Genomic DNA, 20,272 nt, shown 5'->3' on the forward strand with positions numbered 1-20,272 from the left:
TCCCTCAGAGATAACAATGTGGTGAACTTAGAGTGGCTAAGGATAAATTCTTCATTTAAGTGGCTARCAAGCTGAAGGTGGACCTAACACCATCAGAAGCCTCATTAGTAGTGAGGAGAGCAAGGGATGCAGAGAAGTSTAGACCTTGTGAGTTCTCCCTAAATACTTGTATCATGATTTCTAGTTAGAGCTGTTTTTAACACCCACCTAGTTATTTTGGACAAAGCAAGCTTTCAGTTGTATTTAAGAGCATGCTACTTTTGCCTGTAAGGAAAACACTCTTTTAAGGATGGCTTAGAGGGTGTCAGGGTGAATGGGAGTAGAGGCTTTGCTTCCAGAGCAGGACGCTGGCAGCCAGTTTTGCTGTTAACTGCCTTTTTTTTATTATTTTTTTTAAAGAACATTTCAACTTAAAAGCACTGTATATGAACAACTCTTAAATCTCAACATGAGGGAGATAGAGCCCATTCTATTGATAGGAAGTATAAAAACAATTGAGCTATTGCACTGAAGTGTCTTCTGAAACCTGTGTAGTGGTTTTGGACCACAGATTTGATAAGAACAGAGATACTCTTGGCTCTGGATGTAGTGCTTTTTGTCTACGTGCAATTGAACTTCATGAAAAGCTTGTTCTGGCATAGGAAGAGACTCTTGTGTGTCTGACTGCAGGGGAGTTGGTGACTTAGCGGATGAATTTAATGGATGCCTGGCACCAGAGTGGTGTGCGCGCGCGTGTGTGTGTATATATATATATATGTGTGTGTGTGTGTGTATATATATATGTGTGTATATATATATATGTATATATTTTTTCTTTATTATTGTTTTTTTATTCTGGTCTAATCTGTCACTTTTGTGATACTTTCTGCACAGATGCCAGCATACCTGCTGGACAACATTAGCATGGTTTGTGACTCCAAGGATATGATAGGAATGATGGCTTTAATTTTAAAGTTTATTTTCCTTGAAAATCAGCATCTCTTTGTGAGGCAGCTGTTCAGCTGAGCATTGTGTTAGGGAGTTCATTGCAACAGGTTGTCAAAACCAGCAGTAAGCATMTCTTTCCACATGCTTTAGCTCAAGGTTTCTCTGCTATATTGATAGAACAGCTTTGCTCTGCCCTGCACTGACCTCCCTGAGCATCTGCGAGTGTTGAGATGGAGCAAGTGCCTGCATTCATCCTTGAGCTTCTGAGCGCTGCCTGCCCTCCTGAGACACTGTAGTGTTACTGACCGGGAAGGGAGCGTAAACAGCTTCGTGCAACGCAGGGGCCTTTTACAACTGGTGGCTTTCTTCTCCTGCAACCCTCGCTTGCCCTTAGGTTCAGGAGAGAGGAAGCAGCAGGGAGCTGTGGCTGTYTATCAGCGTTGCTTTAGTGTTACTCAAAAGACAGGAGCGCCTGAGGTAGCGCGTGGCACCACCAAATTGAGGCAGGATCTGCAGCTACTGCTGTGGGCCGGASGGGTGTTATATGCTGATGATTTTGCCAATGCGTCAGTCTGCTGCCTTGGCTGTGGCTTAATCTGTCAGTGCCTAGAGGCAGTCCGCTTTCCACTTCATTGCAAGCAATAGTACAGATTTTTTCTTGAATGGAATTTCACTAGTATGAAGCAAGATATCTAATGTGCACCARAATAATTTCCTCAAAAATAGCCTTTTTTCCTCTTAAGCAGTAATTAAGTGAATGTATATGGTCACATTTTTTTAAGCTATTGGGTGTTATTTTTCTTTTCTATTTTTTTAACCTTTTAATATTTAACACATTGGGTTTATTCTATTCAACTGTTTTCTCCTGGGACTTCATTTGAGTTGAGATGGTGCTTCTACGCCTCCCCTTGTACTTTGAGAGTGGAGTTACAGTCGACAATGTTGAACTTTTCCAAGAGTGGAAGTACTGACAAAGGCTGGCATGATGAAAAACACAGCTCCTGTGCYGTGTTAGCTAACAAGACTGTTCTTTCTTCTGGTCAGGTTAGAGGTGAATAATCCTGATTCCTTGGTTCCTGAAACGTAATTGCATCTCGTTTCTGGAGAACTCAATCGTTTAAGCAAACTAGAGAAATCCTGTACTTAGTGTTACTTAGTGAACTTCTTGTTACTTGAAGACTCTACATTTTGTAACTGCTTCTGAGGGCCAGAATAATATGTATTGGCATGTTTATCGTAGAATCRTAGAGTTGGTAAGGTTGGAAGGGACCTCTGGAAATCGTCTRTGCTGTTTCCTTTTAGCCTAGCAGCTAGCTACCCAAAGCTGAATGTCAGTGTATGCGTTTTCCGTTGCTTTGTTGCTTATCCTTAATGATTTTGCTTGCCTTTGAATACATTAACCTTCCTTCTCCTCTATCTTGTCCTTTTGCAATTCTATATTCAGTCTTCAGCTTTTGTACCTGTTTAAAGCTCTATCACCTCTCARCACCACTCTGAGAAAAGTACTATCTATCCTGAGAGGCTGAGGCAGTGCTTGCTTTAACCTGACAGACCCATGAGCTTTTGCTACCTGGGTCAGTCAGTTCACTTAGCACAGTGCATCATGTTGCATCTCTTTTGCTGGTGGTGGATCTTGTGTTGCCACATGGTGAACCAGATCAGGGCCAAGATGCCAAGATCTGACTTGAAACTGGTTCTCCTGATTGGGCTAGGATGCGGGAGAGGATAAGACAACCACTTCTGGTTGCCACAAAAAAACTGAAGTTTAAATAGCTTGTCCTTAGTTGTACAAAATGACTGTAGAAAGTTGAGGAATTGAACTTAGTCCTTAACAGCTGGTTTCTTCTTGGCAGCCTGGGAATAGATATTTTCAGCCTTCTGCATTTTTTTTTCCCCCCTATAGTATGGCTACTGTTTGCACAGTCCTGTCCTTGCTCTGTTCTGCATGTCTCGAGCCCCTTTGTTTGAAAGGCTTACGTGCACCCAGCGTTTTACTTTCTTTTTAGCTTTGTTGTGAAGTTTCCGTGACTCTTCAGAATCCTTAATGTTAGGAGTTCAGCCATAAGAACACGATCTGATGTGCTGTCCTCTCAAAGACAGGGTAACTTTAGTCCTGTATGTTCGTGTCATGTAGTTGAAGTATGGAGTTAATTGAGATATACAGATCCTTAAATTATCCCTGAAATCGTTCAAAGAGTGAACTGTTCTGTAATAGCCTGGACATGAATATGTGAACTTATAACCTTGCACTGATCTGACTGTTCATAGCTTTGAAGAAACAAACAAAAGTGAGATGAGGTGGTTGGAGATGCTGCTCTGTCTGTTCAGCAAAAAATTTCYTTTGTAGAGGCTAATATTTGCAGTGATAGATATTTAAAATGTGATATACCTCTTTCAGGCTATTTCCATAGTGTTAGTCATATAGAAAAAGAGTAGGTGGTCAAGAATTAGTGCTAGCAGAGCTAAACTCTTGTTCTTTTGCATTGCTAATGATGAAGGCTGTCTTCTACCTCACATGACCAGATGATTTCTTTTGAGAACTTAGTGGCAGGCAGCCACACTTTTCCCGCAGATTCTTTTGACTTGTGCATTACGCTTAGAAAATGGGCAAATGGAAACTCTGGCAGCTGCCTGACTTCCTCTCAAAAATAAAAGGTTCCCTAAATCTCAGCTGGTTCACAGACTTAGTTCAAATGCTTCACATTTGGATTCATTCCTATAGCTTTCAGACAGCTTATATTATTGTAGGAAAATCTGCTTAATATTCCTATAGAGGATACGTAGAGTGCAAATTGCTTAGTGGAACYGTGCGCAACTAGTGTAGATACGCAGAGCTGCTTGAAATGGATTGAAGTTCTCCTGGTTTTGTTAAATATTAGTGTCCCAGGGACCGAGGTGTTCCTCCGGGCTGTTTTCATGTCAAGATGTGACGTGATTACCTGATAAGCGAACCTTGTAYGGTGAATGGGGTGTTGTGATGCACGACCTGCAGTGCTCAAAGGTCTTCAGAAGTTTGGGATGGAGAAGAATTTCATTCCAGATGGACACTTAGAGCTTAGTTTAACCTTCAGTGTTTTTGAGTTCGGTTATGAGAAAGTACAAACACTGGCTTGCTTGCCCTATGGTAAGGATACATGCAGGGGAGAGACTTAAGTAGGGATCTAAGACCTTTGATAAGTAGATGATAGGGCTCGCACGAAGAAGTGTATCTTGTAGGGAGTTAACAGCAAACCTAGCAGAGTGTTTCATTTTTCCTCTTAAAGAGAAAAATGTGAGAGAGGATATTACAGCTTTGAGGCTGGAAAATTCCATGTGTTCCCTCTCTACTCCTCAGTCTYGAGGAAATTCTCCAGTAATGGCTGGACTTTCATCTGAGGTCACCTTTGTTTTCTGCTTCAAATTTTGTTTGGAAGGATTTTGTGACTACAAAAACTCGGTCTGTGTCGGGTTTTTTGTTTGCTTTTTTTTGGTTCAAAAAATATCAAAAAACACCTACAGAAACTGTGGGCTAAATGTCACTCCAACGTTTTTCTTGCTATTGGCAATAAAATGAGTAGATTTTAGTAATTCTATCTAAAGGTTTGTGTTGTCTGAGAAGAAACTTAATATGACTTTCTAGTTGTTCGTGGTTAGCTTCAGCAAGTTAAATATTTTTGTCCTCAATATTTGTATTAATCCTTTCTCTTTAACCTGTAACTATTTGACAAAACAAAGTCTTATCAGTTATTAGAATTTACTAAGCTTAAAGCATTAYGAGTTTGATGTGGTTTCATCCAAAATGTGTCACAGCTTGCTTTGAAGGACTTCAAAATAGTACAAAATAGAAGTACCATCATGTAATTTTGAAGCATAAACGTGAACGTTGAAATCAGAGCTTCAGGGACTGAGGAAAAAGGCTTCCTTTAAAAATTTACTTTTAATATTTTTTTCTGCAGTGGATTTGAAATGTATGTTAAACTTCTGATTCACTGGAAACAGCTGACTTAAACCTGAGCAGGCTTAGATCTGATCTTTGGACTCTTGCAGAAGCTTTGAAGACTCTTCAGGCAGGTTTTGGTCAGCAGTGCAATCCTGGCAAGAAACACAAGCRGTGCAGTAGAATAGGTCTCGTATCAGGTACAGAATCCACCTAGAAATCCTCCTTTTGCCTTCACCCCCTCTTTGCTTTCTCCGTTAGTGTCAGACAGGTGATGATTCAGCTTCCAAAACAAGCTGTTGCTGGTTTGTAGTGTGAGTAGGATGAATGTGGAACTGCTTCCAGCAGAAAGAAACATTTCTGGGAAGCAAGCTGGATGCTTTCCAAACCAATGTCCCATGGAAGACAAGAAGCTTTATTAAAAGAAGCTGAAGGCATAGTAGGGGAGAAGTGTCCTATCTTGACAAGTACAGCCTGTGGGTGTTGTGTATGGGAGAGAGGTTAAATCGCCCTTTCAGATCTTATATAGTGTAATTCATCCTCTTGAGCTATTTATGTCCAAATATCTATTGGCTGCCATAGGGATAAATACTGTTTTGCATTGTGTCTTGAAGATACTCTAACAATATCCAAAAGGCTGGATTTCTATCTAGGCTTGTGGTTAGAAAAATCTGCCTGAGTCAGTATGGGATTTCTTACAATGCATACATTTATTCTTTTTGAAGTTGGCATTTCTGAATCAGAATTCATAAAATCTTAAGTTTAAAGCCAAAATTCACTCTCAAGGCTTGTCCCAGATTTATAAATGCTGAAGAAGCCTGATCTAAGAGSTGTAGTCTTAAGAAACCAAAATAAACCACTTTTTCTGCGTACGTAGAACAAACTTTTGGCTTTCCTCAATTAACTAATGCTTGGATAGAGCTGATGTTTTTGGCAGTAAGMTAGGAGAAAGTAAAATCTACCCTGCTTTCGCAGAATATTGAATTTGCAAAACTTGCAGAGCTAAATTTATAAAGATTGGAAGCAGTCCTATATTTTAGGACCCAATTTAGTACYTTTCAGGAGTGCTTTAGTGCCCTTATTTCCCTATTAGACTGTCACTAAATAGAGTATTCATCTTCTCTCAGGAATTCTTGCTGAYTGGGATTTTAATTAAAACCTGGATTTTAGTCACGACAAGCTGTAAGACACCAGGAAATGCTTTAAAATATACTCTGAATATTTTGTGTCATGTGTGACAGTGTTTTAGCTCTTGTAGATAAACAGGGACATATGCAGCAAAGAAAATTCTTTTTCTGTCTGTATGCAGAGCAAGGGGTTTTGTAAGAACAGAAATATTCGTAATCTGTTAAATTTTTACCTCAAAGCCACTGTTACTGAKGTTGGGAGAAGTAAAAAGTATTAAATATGACTTAAATTCATTTTTCATTTCTCTGGAGAACATAAAACTGATTCCTGAGCAAGTTTGTCAGGTRCCATTCCACTAGAAAACAAAACTGCGTAAGCGTTACATGATTGAGAACTGCTGGATGTACCTATGTCCTACATGTGGCTGAACAGCGTATGCGCTATGTACTGTTCTAATAAAAATCCGTCGTATTGCAATTCTGAATCTGGCTATTTTAGTTATTACAGGACTGGCGTTGTAAAGTGGATGTCTGAATTCCGTTTTGTTTTCAGGTACTGCACAAATGCAGAGCAGACAATCACGGTAAAAAGCTCCCTGCTGGAGACGGCAGGGCAGTGGGGGGATATAGGCCAGTGAGTGCTACAGGGAAGCAGTGATTGAGAGACTGGACGTGAGTAGTCTGAACAGTTTGTTATGCCTGCAGAAAGTGAGGTGGAAGGTTGAGGAAACACTTGCTAAGTTCCTTCCAGACTGGTGGGCCGTTGAGGAGAGTATGAGTTTCCTTTCCAGAAAAATAAAGTTTATGTAACAGACTGATAACATCTGTTGATTAGAATTAGATAGTAACTACTTGACAGTGRACAGATTAAATGTGGTGGGTGTAGAGAGGAAGGTAGGGAGGCACATAAGGAATTTGGGCAGAGTACTGGAGTTGATGCTGCTTACTTACAGAAATGCTGCAGTTGGCGTATCTGGCCAGTGACCTAAGTTTCTGCTGTTTCTCTTCTTGCTTAACTCCGAGGAGAATGTAAACTATTATTTTGTTTTTTATCCGGTGTTTGGTTCTTCCATATCGTAGCACTTGAACAATCTGCCTTTCTTCCCTTTTCTTCTTAGCTGGAGAGATACTGTCTGACCTAGTTTTAACTTAACATGTACTAAAATGGTTGAATTTTACATGCACTGGCAACTTTATTCTTTGGCTTAAATAAGGAGGAGGGATTCCATTCTTAATTAAATACACCACACTGGGGATTTATAGACAATTGGCATGACCTGGCAGGCAAACAGAGTAATTCTTGATTGATCTGGTAATGAGTATTCTTTTTATTTTAGTGCTCACACATTTAGTTCATTAGCAAATTGAACAAACTGACTGACATGTATAGAGAATTTATTTAAAATGAAGGCTCTGGAGGAGCATACAGGATTGAGTTAGATTTAAGAGTGGTTTTGCTATAGTGGAAGTATAAACATTTTACAGAGCAAAACTTTTGTTTTGCAGATGGCTTATTCAATCAATACATCAGTCAGCAAGAATACAAACCTCGCTGGGGGCAGATTATCCCCAAAAGCACCAAAGGTAAGACTATTTCTTAAGATACGGCCCTTGTACTGCTAGTGCTATGATGCTGCTTTGTACATATTGCAAGAAACTGATGCAAGAAAGCTCCCTGAATTTTTCTAGGAGATAGTATTGTCAGTGAAAAAATTGTATTAGTCTTCAAAGATAGTGAAATGCAGATTGACCCCTAGTTGAGTAAAGAACGCTTTACAGAGCATTAACTGTAACTTCAAGCATAGCTAATCAGTCCAATAGCAAATCTCAGGTCTRTGAACTAAAAGCAGTTACCTGGATGACTAGATTTAATGCAGGGAATAAGCTTAAATCTGGACATTTACAGTTAAGAATGACAAGTAACTATGTTATCTTGGTCTATCATACAACAAATCCAAATTGCAGAATCTATTTCTAATATTTTCTACCTTAAAGGAATCTCATAACAACAGCCATGACTACAAAGTACAAAAATCTAGTCATATAGCACGTCTGGTATTCAAGGTGAAAACTGCCAAGTGTGTGGAGTACCATACCCAAAACCTCTTGGAAAGTGTTACAGACTCCTCTCCCAACAGAACGAGCGTTGCCTTTCTAATGTTGCTTGCCATAGATGAGGCCTGTTCTGAACGCTTTAAGAAATCTAAAGTGCTTGGCAAGCTGTTCTAGTTGGATAGTTGACATTCCCCTGATCTGCGAGAGTAAATAATCGATGCGACGTTAGCTGTGCTATGTCTATGCCGTTAACTCTTTGCTTCTGTCCTATGGGTAGATTGCTGTGTCGTTTGAGTTTGCTTTCTGGCTCCTCTGCCTTCAGGCAATTCTGAAGGTGGGGAGAGACGAAGAGGAAAACTAAAGATTGTGTGTCTGGTATTGGAGAGAGGCAAAAGTCACGCAGATGGTCGACGCTTGAGCTGACCTGGATGTTTCAGGAACTCTTAAGTTCCTTTGTAAGAATAGCAGTATAATACTGCATTTTCTCTAGCTCTCCATAATATCTCAAAATAATTCAATATAAATCTGTGCAGTTTTATGATGGGTAGGTAAAGTAAGAATATTATGTAGAGGTGTTTTGTTAGTGTCTTAAAGGATGGTGAACTCTTAAGTTGGTAGCTTCTATGTAGTGTTTAGGTACAAATGGGATTGGATTGTTCATTGGTTTAAAAATTTCAGATAATAGAAAACTCTCCCCTCTCCCTTTCTTTAAAGGTGACGGGGAAGACAGCCGACCAGGGATGAGAGGCGGTCATCAGATGGTTATAGATGTTCAGACAGGTGAGTTGTAGTTGCTAAATTCCTTAATGAACATATAGTTAAATTTGCAAGTGTGTGTGTTCTTCATACRGTATCTAAACTCTAATTTCTAAGGTAAGTAGAGCTGCATTAAATATTCTGCTTTCTCTATCTGAACTATGTTCCAGCTGCTTTTTCAACCCTCTTTTCCTAATAGTTTTCGGCTACTAAAAAACTAAGAATTGTTTTGAAGTTATTTTTACGTCCCTTTTTTTGGACAGGTCCTTAGACTAGAGAAGAGAAATTACAATTATTTCCCTTATCTGCTATGTGTTCTGCGCTTTGGACCTGATGTGTTGAAACATTCCTTGTATTTGGGCTGGAGTAGCTTCTAACTTTCACAATAACTGTGTGACAAGCTGTATTTAAGTATAATTTATTTGACTCTTTTGCAGAAATGTTTTCTACAGCAGTTAAAAGAATGGTTCAGCCTCATTTCCAAAAAGCCCACAGAGAAAAGGAAAGGGGTGTTTAAGTAACAGTCAGTTTTGATTATCATACTCTGATTTTTTTTTCTATAGCTTTGTCTTGCTTTTGTGTGTCAGATTTCTGCGGTCCTTCGTATTCCTTACTCGAGTTGACTGTCCTATTTCCCTGCCGATATCTTTGCTTAAGCAAACGATTTTAGTGAGTAATAGAATTTCCAGCAGGAAAGAAGAAACAAAATCTGGGCAGTGTGTAGCCAAGAGGAATATAGGATGACATTGAGGGAGTTGGCAAAAATTAAGGTGGCCGTGTTATTGTGATCATATGGACTGGGACTGAGGCATGTGACAGGACGGTACGTTTAAGGGTGATTTGCTAAGTCATAGTGAACAAGCAAAAATGCAGCGGTAGAAGTTAGTCTTTGGCCTTCGCCCAGAGTGAAGTTATTCTGGAGAAAGCCCTGAAGTTATGTTGTATGTGAAAGTAAACTTTGTTTCTTTTCTTTTTTTTTTTTCAGTAGAAGAATTTTTGAGTTTTGTTAGGATAAAATGCTGTTGTAGAATTACTGCTGTTTGTATACAAAAGAAGCTGCAAAACGCACCCTAGTGGCCTCAGAGAATAAGTAGAAAGACTGGTTGTTTCCCAGGTATCCTGGAGAGAGAAGCAGCTTCTCAACTTTGACATGAGATTCCTTTGGACTTGAGAGTAATATATTCATGGTGGTGTGAGTCTTCATTTCCATTCCTGTTGGTTTTCTGAAGTCCTAGTAAGCTTGACTATCTCTGACTGAAGTTTTCACTTAAGTTCACTGCTTTCAACAAGGCAGTAAAAGCACTGTCTTTTCCTCGCACAAAGCAGACTGGAGTGCACCTACAGATGTAGAATCGTATTCTGAGAGCTGGATTTTCTTCTGTCCCATCAGCAGAGTTTATCCACTGGTGACAGGATAACCTGAAGGAAGGTTTTGCTGTAGAGTGTTCGGAAAGTTGCAGGTAGTCTTGCTTCCAGGCCCACTGACACCTCTAAAAGGCGAAGTATTTTTGAGGTTTGTTTGCTGTTTAATTTGGCTTATGAACCAGCCAGGGCAATTCCTTAAACTGTTTATGTTCTTAAAACTTGCTGTTGCTGACTACTTGAATTTTCTTTTTGAGTATAGGTATCATTTAATGAGAGTAAGAATTTGGCTGGTTATGTGAGGATGCGTTTTACAAATTGGAGCTCATCTCCCTGGCTAACCTTGCACAAATCTAGTGTTAATGGAAAAAAGGAGCAGCAGCATACACTTTTCCTCAAAGGCAGCCTCCCCTCTTTACTCACATGCTTCTTGTTTTCTCAGAAGTCTTTGGAAGCTGAACAAGTTCATTTTGCATCCCTTATTGAAAGGGTGAAGTCCTTCTCAAAAAATGAATCTTTTCTTTAACTTTAATCTTCCAGAGAAGAAAAAAAACTTCAAAATTGGAGATACAGAGAAATTTCATATCTCATAGAGTAGATGTTGGATGCAGATTATAATATTTGATGTCTAGACCTGCTGAAGATGTAATTRTAAAGCAGTTTAGCTTTTTGATTTAACTTCTAGTAAATATTAACCAGTTATTGCTAGTTAAAAAGTTCGTTTCTACTTAATTCTGTAATAGTACTAAGCCTTGTTGGATGCATTTGTTTAGTGTCAGAAGAGAGGTTGTGTTTGTGAGCTATCAAATTACTGAGAGTGAGCTGAGTCACTGGCTCTGTTTATTCTCTAAGCTTCAGATACAGCATAGTTTAACTTGGTTCAAGCTGCCTCTTAGCATGTCTTATCTTCTAACGATGGTAAGTTTAGAGGAACTGGAAGAACAAATATGGCATCTTTGGCAAATAGTGACTTGTGTTGTAGCTCGTTTCCATTTGATCATAGTCATGCTCTTAATAGTTGCTGCAGTTGACCCTAGATTCTAAGTGTTCTTTATGAACTTTGGAATACTTATGTGTATTGAAGTGAAAATACAAGCATTTGGGGATACTAAACTGGGAATGTAGTCTGAGATTTTTCCAAATGAAAAATATGTGAATTACTAATTCTCAATCTTCCTATTTTTAGTCAAAATAATGCTCCAACTGGAATGACCRTGGAGTTGCAGAATTTAGGGAGTTATTCTTGTTCTGTGTTTGTGGAAATATTAAGAGACTTGCTTGGTATCAAATTGGGATAACTCTTGTGTACTTTAAAGCTCTAGACTCTAAATGAAAATCTAATATGTGGATTATTCCCCTGTTTTCCTGCAAGGTGAGCATAYCTTATGTAGCTTTGTGTATGGGAAGCAAGAATGTCTCCTGCCATCTTTTAGGAGGAGGGAAGAGAAGTATTTGGGTAATTGTCACAAAAAAACTTGAATTAAAAACAGACAAACCTCCCCACAAACGCAACAAAAAAACCCAAACCTCAAACTGCCAAAAGTGAAAACAACTCAAAAACTATATGAGGACATTAAGTGCTCTAAATACCGGTTATGGAAAACTATACTACTTATGTATTTGTGTAGGTCCTGGTGAAATATCCAAGCGGTGAAGTAYGGATTTGTATTTAATACTGTGGTCCTAGGTCTGTTGAGCTCAGGTAGAATGATTGCCTTAGTGCAGTTTTGAAAGAAGATGTAGGCAGCTAGCACTGGTACCTTAACAGATATAACTTTGATTATATCGTCTTAGGCCTTTCTGTAATTCAGATATGACATGTTTTGGAACACTTGACAGTTTTCTAGAAGAAGGTGGGAATGAATAATTAGACTGCCAAATTCAAGTTTTAAGGATTAACCTCTGTATTTCAGAAGAATATGCCTGCTGTGTCTTCAAGAGTTGTTATTCCATAGGCATGGTGGAATCAGTGATTGCTCTTACAGAATGGATAAAATTTTATGTGAAAGACTAGCCCAGAAAGCTATTTAATTTATTTTGGTAGCAGAATGGTAGCAAATTTGTTTTCTTTTCTTTTTTTTTTTTTAAGAATTGCAAAGAAAACAAACTGCACAGGAGTTACCCTATTTTAAGTCTTTTGTGATATCTTCTAGTTKTTGGAAGATCCATCTTTATTTCATTTAAATAAAATCTGAAATTTCATGATGAATCTGTTAGAAGTAATGGCTGAGCAACCATTATGGCTTTTGTCTGCATTTCTGAGCTACGGCAAGTGGAATATTTTCCTTCAGAAAATATTAGTGAAATGGTCTGTATCAAAATGTGTTACCTCTGTTCATTGACTGAAGTGAAACTAATTTTGGAGGTGTGTTATTCTGTATATCCTCCTCTGGCAAGGCATTCTACTTAATTCATTGTGTTAGATAGGTGACAATAAAGTCTGAAAGTTGAGAGAAGTGGGAGATGGTGTTTGGCTCAGAAGAAAGATGGAAGGATATAAAAGATGAAGTGACAGAAAGCGGCTTAGACACAAGGAAAGATGCTGTTTTGCCTGAGGAAAACGTTTCTGTCTGTAAGATGCTTTATTCAAAGATAGGACTTTTGTGTACAAGATGAAGAGATCTCTGAAACAAAACACAGATGGCTTTTAGGCCTCCAAAATGCAAACAGCTGCTGAATCCTGGAGGTTATTCAACTTGATGGTGCCTTTGCGTTTGAGAGGAAGACTTTGTATCTGTGTTATGTGCCTACCCAGAACAGTCCCAGTCTGAACAACTTTGCATTTAGCCACCATCTGTGCCGAATTGTGATTCGGAAACTGAGTGGTGTGATGCCTCAAGCAAATTTGAGGTCTGACGTTATAGTTATGCTCTGAGTGCTCTTCACAAAATGCAAACTTCAGCTTGGAGATGCCTTAAAAAATTAAGTTACTACAGAAGGTGCTGTCCTTCGTAGAAGACTTGTTATATCTTTTACACCTAGATTTTCTGCTTCTTAGAGAGGCTGCATTAGGCTGATGGAGTGGTGCTGAATCTGAACATTTTCCTTGTGAAGTGAGAYCCCTGACTACTAGTAGGTAGGACCTTTTGAAGCTGGCTGTCTCTTTGAAGAGTACAGAACCTGTTCAAGAGGAAGAGTACAAGAGGAAGCAGAGCTGTTGCATAGTGCTTGGGAACTTGTTGGGAGAGAGGAGATCTGGACCTGTTCCTGTGTGATTCAGGCTGTGGAAGAGGCTGAGCAGTCTGCAGCTGTAGATTGTCATGCAAAGAGTGCCTGGTTTCCTTGTGTGACTTCTAAAGAGTTGGGGGTTCCCTTTTATCTGCAAGAGTTCTTTTTATTTTTTGTCCTGAAGTTATTTGGGAGTCTGAATCATCTCTCAAATGTACCTCCAGCAAGTTTGTGGATGATACCAAATTAGAGGGAATGGTTGATAAACTGGGAGACAGGGCTGTGAGTCACAAGGACCCTGAGAGACTGAAGGAGTGAACTGACAGAAGCTGTGTGAAGCTCAGCCAAGACAAATGCAGAGCCCCGAACCTGGGAAGTAATTAATATGTACAACAACGTAGGCCGGAGACTGATTGTAAAACAGGTTTGTAGGCAGTAGACAGCTGAACATGAGCCAACAGCCTGTCTTCGTGGTGATGGCCAACCTCATACTGRACTATGTTAGGTAAAGTACAACCAGCAGATTAAGGGAAGTGATTTCCCTCTTTGGTACTTGAGACCACATCTGGAGTATTGTGTCCAGTTTCAACTCTTCTGTGCAATAAAGATGATGATAAACTAATGTGAGCCTCAGAGGAGGGCCACTGAGATGGTAGAGAGCTGGAGCATATGTTACATGAGGAAACATTCAGGGAGCTGGGTTCCTTAGGAAAGGCCAAGAGGAGTTCTAACTGTTTTCCACAACTAACTAGTGAGAGATAAGGAGAAGGTGGAGCCAGACTAATTCTGGAGGAGCACAGGGGGAAGATGAGGGGCAATGAGCATAAATTRCAGCAAAAGAAATTCTGGTTAGATATGAAGAAGAAGAAATGGTAATGAAGGTAGTCAATTATTGGAACAAGGGTCCAGAAGAATCTGAATTCTCTATCCTTGGAGATATTCTGAGCCTAACAGGGTATGTTTCTGAGCAATCTGGTACTGTGATAGGTTGGTTGGGAGGGCTTTCGGAGCAGATGACTTCCAGAGGTCTTCTGGATCCTAAATTATTTTGTATTCTGTGCAGAATTGTTCTAGCAGGGACAYGAAATTACTGCTTGACTGAGTTGTTAGAGTGTATCTGTTTTGCCAGTGTTATGTTGGAAGGTAACTTCCACAGGGATGCTCTGGGAGATCGAACATCGTTTGTCAGCCTCGAGTTACGAGTTTACTGTGCTGCATCCTGATGATGAGGAAGAGTCACTGTGCTGGAATCTCACCAAGAACTTCRCCATGCAGAGAGGATAGCGTTAACAGGAGGAAGAGAACACAGTTGTGAGAGCATATCTCAGTTTAGGGTGTTGGGGATTGACAAGAAATATTTTTCTCTTCTGTGTATGCTCTCCAGTACTTTGAGGAGCATTCTGGCATCTTTTAGCCTTTTGGACAGTAAGGGAAGAAAAGACTTTAGACATTACAGAAACATTTTTTACTGAGCAAGCAATTTAGAAATATGCATAGAACATATTCAAAATATTGAATTCTTATTGAAAAATAAATGTAGTGGAGTTGAAGATAAGATGCTGAGGGAGAAATTTGATTTCCGAAATGTAGCTGCTGAAAGCTTGGGGAAGATGCACTGCTTTCATGTTTTTCTTGTTGCCCTGCAGGTAGATTAAAAATTCTTCCAGTCTGTCCCTAAAGCAGAAAGGGGGTTGCTTTAGTAAAGCAATATCAATATTRCTGTGTTACATACTGCTCAGATACAAAGGAAAAATCCCTCCCTCTGTTGGGGAGGGATGCYTTACCTGTGTTTTAAGTTCCCTGAAATAATTTTGATGTGAGGCTACTATGTGCCGTTAAGCTTCCCGCTCCTGCTGCCTGAAGAGTCCATTCCCTCTGTCTGCTGCCTTCTTAGAGCRTCTTGTTTACTGATAAGTTGTTTAGGTGTTGCGGCAATGTCCAAGACTGCCAGAGGCCTGGACCTCAGAGCCTGTCGTGCTTGAAACTTTGCTTGCAGGGTGAAAAAATGGCCCTTTTCCAAAAAAGCTAGATTGAAAATAGAACAGAAGATGTGAAAGCGTTGGGAAACTGAGTTATAATTTTACGTAAACTATGGGAGAACAATTGCAAACTTCAGAAGAACTATGAAGAAGGTGTTTTCTTGACCTTATTGGCAACTGATGCATTTATATATTGAGAAAAGTTTGAGTGTGTATTTTTTTAAAAGAGCTTTTGTTACAGAACTATATACATATTTTTAGATAAATGATGAAAGATTGAGAAAGTGTTAGTCTTTCTAGGTCTAGGATAACGATGGTGTCTTATCTTTCACCTAGACTACAGCTCTCTACCCAACATTAAAGATAAATTTGGCACACTGTTCATGTACGCTTGTGTTGTCATTGTTCTCCTGAGATTCTTGGGATGCGTTACACTACCTATATGATTATGCCTCTTTTTGAGCTCTTGCATGCGGTTTAATTCTCTCAGCTTGATTTAGGTAACTTTTTAAATCTGAGTTCTTATGAGATTCATTCAGGTTTGCTATTAAATTTCATCTCAGACAAAGCCTTTACAGACAGGCATGACATTTTGGCAAGAACCCAATAGGATACTTAGCCAGTGCCAAATCTTTTATTTTCCTCAGCTATCAATGAAGCTGTTGTGGTAATGCGGGTTTTGTGAGCTGTGAGAATTTATGTGCACAAAGGGACCTGCTCTTTGCAGGGAACACTGGGCGCCCTGAGTCCAGGAGGAAGGGTAATTAAAGTTAATGAACCAGGGTAACCTTTCCATGGTGATGCCCACTATCCTGATGGTAGGTAAGGGTCAGGGACTATTTCCATTTTCTAATCACATTTCTAAGTCTGCTCTTTAATTGGTATTGGCTTGAAAAATTGCCACTACAGTCGTAATAGAACTGGCTTGTGGATTTYAAAGGAGTTCTTCAAAACTCTGGAAGTCTTCAGTGGCTTACTCTTCTTGGACTTGACGTTGTGTTGCGTTTTGATGTAATCCATAAACAAAGTATTTTTAGCATTTGAGACAGTTATGTTTCTAGAATGGAAACGGCTTACACAYCTCTGTGTCAGAAAGACTTCTCCTTCCTTGTGACCTTCCTGAGTTCAGAGTCTTCATCCACTTCTATCAGTGTGACCGACCTTGCTTCTGTTGTCAGYGGTTGGAGAGGCTGTGGGTTTAAGGTAGAATGCTTTAAAGATGGGCCTGGAATACTGACTTAAATCTGTTACTCTTTCACTTATTTACTTCTGTGGCCTTGGATGGGTTACTCTATCCTCTTAAACATTTTCCTCAGATTTTGTAGCTGAAATATATCTTCCTTTATRAGTGATGGTCTAAACAAAAATTCTCTTCTCAGAAGTCTTTCTAATCTATAAATTCTGCACCAAACAAGGTACAAGCTAAGGTTTCAATAAAAACTAATAATGTATAATATCTAAAATACTAAAATATTGTTAATYTGTCTTCCTCAAATCTTAATTACACATGTATGGATTCGATTGTCTTGTGTGTATCTGTAGAAATAGAGAATGACTCTTTCAGAATTGGCTGTATATCTATCATGAAAACTTCCATTGCTAAACCAAACTATCGTTCTTTCCATTCCTGCSACTAGTATTGCCTTCAAAGTGGAGCTGCAAAGAGGAGTCCGTTTCCATTTCTTTTCTGGCAGTCTTTAAGACCTGTGATCTATTTGTCGCAGGATTTTTCTAGGTATTAGGCTGTTTAAAGGAATACTCTCTCTTAATAATGAAACTGATGTATGTTCTTTTTCTTTTTTAATAGAGACTGTTTATTTGTTTGGTGGCTGGGATGGAACTCAGGATCTGGCTGACTTTTGGGCATACAGTGTGAAGGAAAACCAGTGGACCTGTATATCCAGAGATACCGAGAAAGAGGCAAGTTCTATGAGCATCCATATTGCTAGTATGCAAATTGTTGCACAGAAAAATGCCATGCTTTTGAAGTTCCTGTATTGATGTACAGTATGCTGTAAGAGCCGCAAAGTTCGGACGTTCGAGTTCTAATAGACTTTTCAAATGCTTACAGTGCGTTCCACCACTGCTTTTGGTAGACAAATTCAGTTTATCTCCTCAACTATTTATAAGAGCCATAGACATCTTGGTTCCCATTTGAATTTTTCCAGTCCCTTGCCCCTCATTCACTTTATGAGTTTCTGTGCCAGATTAAATAACACTTCAGTACTGTTATTTCTTTTCCTGGCAAAGGTGTTTAGAAATTGTAATCAAGTAGAACAAATAGTTGAAGCTGAAAATCTCACAGTAAGGCACTTCCCTTACCCTTCAAATCTCCATGTGTGGCACTTTTTTCAACATCCTTTACAAAATGGGGAGCAAAAAAACTGGGCAGACTATTGCAATATTTTAACAGTGCTGTATAAAAATAAAATTGTCCTTACATTTCATATTTTTGTAAATATTTTTGTTTGATTTGACTCTTAGCTCTTTTTTTGTCACTGCCGTGTACTACTCATGGCTACTCGTATGTTCCAGTGATACGATGCCGAAGCAGGATTTAGGCTTTCAGGGTCGAGCTTCCCATCCTTTGTAGTACACCCTTGTATTCCTTCTGTTCAGATCTTGAATTGTGGATTTAACTTAAACATTCTCGCCACTTACCCAATAGATATGTGTCTGTATCTTAAGGAGGCTGTGTGACATAACAAGGGAAAATTTGGGGTTCATCTGCTTTATCAATTCATATGGTCAGCGGCCAGACTGTCCTCTGTTACGGCCTTCCTTCAAGGAAATAGGGAAAATAGAAAAGCACGTTGGACAAAGAATGATTTTCTTCTTTTTAAACTATGTTTCTTCTATCATTTTTTCTGCCTTGTAGCTGTTTAGCATGTATGTGTGTCCAGTTCAGGATACAGAGTAATAGGAATGTTCTGCCAAAGGGGTTGCTCTGTCKTCTTCCCGCACAAACGAGCATGGGTAGTTTGGATTTGTCTTCAAGGGATTAATTTCTTTTCTGCCGGGGATGCTCTCTTACCCAGTTGAGCTTCTGTAGAGCTTGGGAGGCCTGACTGGGGCACAAGGAATCAGCAGTGCCAGAAACAGTGTATATTTTCTCTTGAAGTTCCTCGTGCCTGCCTCTAGCTGGGTAGTGCTGGGATTGAAGAAGGCAGGAATACACAATGGGCAGCTGTGGAGGAGACAGTAGAAGAGTTGTGAGTTGATACAATAAAGTAGTTATAAGGGGACTTTGGAAAGAAAAAAAATAACAGGGTGCAGTGGAAGGACAGGAAATGAAAGTGGAAGATTGGAAGAGTCTTGGAGAAAAAGATAGATACGGGAATTTAGGTTGAGCGTACTGGGAATTTTGAAGAGAAGGATTCTTAAGGGAGAAGAGTGCAAAGAAATGCGTGGGGTTTTGGGTATGAGTTCTGGAATGACGTTATGCACTGATATAGTCTGGAATGGCATTCAGAAGAAGGCCAACAGCGTAGCTCATTTAAACTGATTGTTGGTGCTGAGGCATAGTCCAGAATATTGTAATTTACTGAAGTGCAGTGAAATGGCTGCTGCTGTGCTGGTAAACCAGTAATGCTTTTTCTGGATAAAACCTGATTTAGAAATGAAAAGGTCAATCTCAAATGAAGAATTAAATTCAAAAACAAAGACCCTTAATAGTTTCTCTAATAAGAGCATCAAAAGTTCACAAACAATTTGCTAAAAGGAAATGTCTGGTGTGGAATTTTTGTTAACATTTGAAATAGATTCTACTGGGACTTGGTTTTTGCTTTATATTGTACTTATTCTATTTCTAACTGCTTTGTTCTAATTAGTCAATGATACTGATTAGTCACTGAATAACAAAACTTGGACAAGAGGAAAATGTAGTAAATGTTGTATGTTATTCTGTGTCATCTAAACGGTAATGTACACTAATGTGGAATAAAGGTGCAATGCCAGTTTATTGTCATCTTCCCCTTGGCACTGTTTTAGGAAAAGTTTGTGACCTTTTTAGTAAACTGTATTGCTGCTGCATTTTGCGTTTTTGAAATCTCTTAGTGAGCTAGAGCAGCATTGTTGGGGTAGCTGATCACTGCTATTCTTAGTTGGGAGGGTGGCGAGCGGGGAAGGTGGGACTCTAGTACTTCCTATTGGGCTGAACGTCCAGGACGGAATCAGCTGCTGCTGCTGGCCAGATGGAGCTGGCTTCCCCACCATCTCTTGGGTATGTGGAACCAGAATGGCTCCTACAGTTCCTGTCAACTCCTCCTGCTCTGAACCCATGTCCCTCCAAGGGAAATGCAACATAGGGTAGCCCATGACCTATCCACTGGACCCACAGCTGCTGCCCTTCTGGCTGTCTCCTCTACAAAATGTTTATTTGAGTATGCAACAACTCTTCAAATAATCAGTTGGCATGAGGCAGGGCTGGAACACGTGAATTTTAAGAGCCTTTATGAGTTTATTCCCTGAACCAAGGGGATTGTTCTGACAAGTGCTGTCGTCTACTAATCTACAACTGCTAATCAACCTTGGAGACATTTTGAGGATTTGGGATTTGAGGATTTGTTTTGAGAAAACGAACATTGTCACTCTTTAGGCATTTTAGTCTTATACCACTGTCAGTTGATAGAACTCCAAACATACACATTAAGTTTCTCAACTATTTCTATTTCCAAGCAGTAACGTTCTCTTCGAAAGGCTAATTTAGTGAAAATTGGTGTAGGAGGACAGTTTAGTGAGCAGGTAACTGCAGGAAAGACTTCGCTTGATATAAATTAATAGTTATGTGGCCTTTTAAATAGGCTTAAAATTATGAAGGTTGTTGATAGCTCTGGAGATTTGATAAGTGAGAAGTATGATAGTTGGCGTGCTTTGTCACTGGTATTTTTGTAACTTCTCTCGGTAGTTTTTAGAGAAGATTTCCCTTCAAACTGTTTTGCTGTCTTGATATACAAGACACAAACAGTAAGGAAAAAGGATAC

The 20,272-nt window shown here is 39.4% G+C and overlaps 1 protein-coding gene across 1 annotated transcript in view; it reads left to right on the plus strand.

Moving 5' to 3' along the window:
* The window catches only part of MKLN1 (muskelin 1), a 98,614-nt gene that overhangs the window by 36,775 nt on the left and 41,567 nt on the right, over nucleotides 1-20,272 (plus strand). Inside the window, exons 7-9 of the mRNA XM_085299705.1 lie at nucleotides 7,477-7,554; nucleotides 8,740-8,805; nucleotides 17,098-17,210. Of these exons, the coding sequence (XP_085155831.1) occupies nucleotides 7,477-7,554; nucleotides 8,740-8,805; nucleotides 17,098-17,210 (257 nt within the window). The remainder of the gene's footprint in view (nucleotides 1-7,476; nucleotides 7,555-8,739; nucleotides 8,806-17,097; nucleotides 17,211-20,272) is intronic.

Source organism: Rhea americana, unplaced genomic scaffold, assembly GCF_003343005.1.
Source record: "Rhea americana isolate MKP2758 unplaced genomic scaffold, rheAme1 scaffold_1, whole genome shotgun sequence".
In the NCBI taxonomy this organism is placed as follows: Eukaryota; Metazoa; Chordata; class Aves; order Rheiformes; family Rheidae; genus Rhea; species Rhea americana.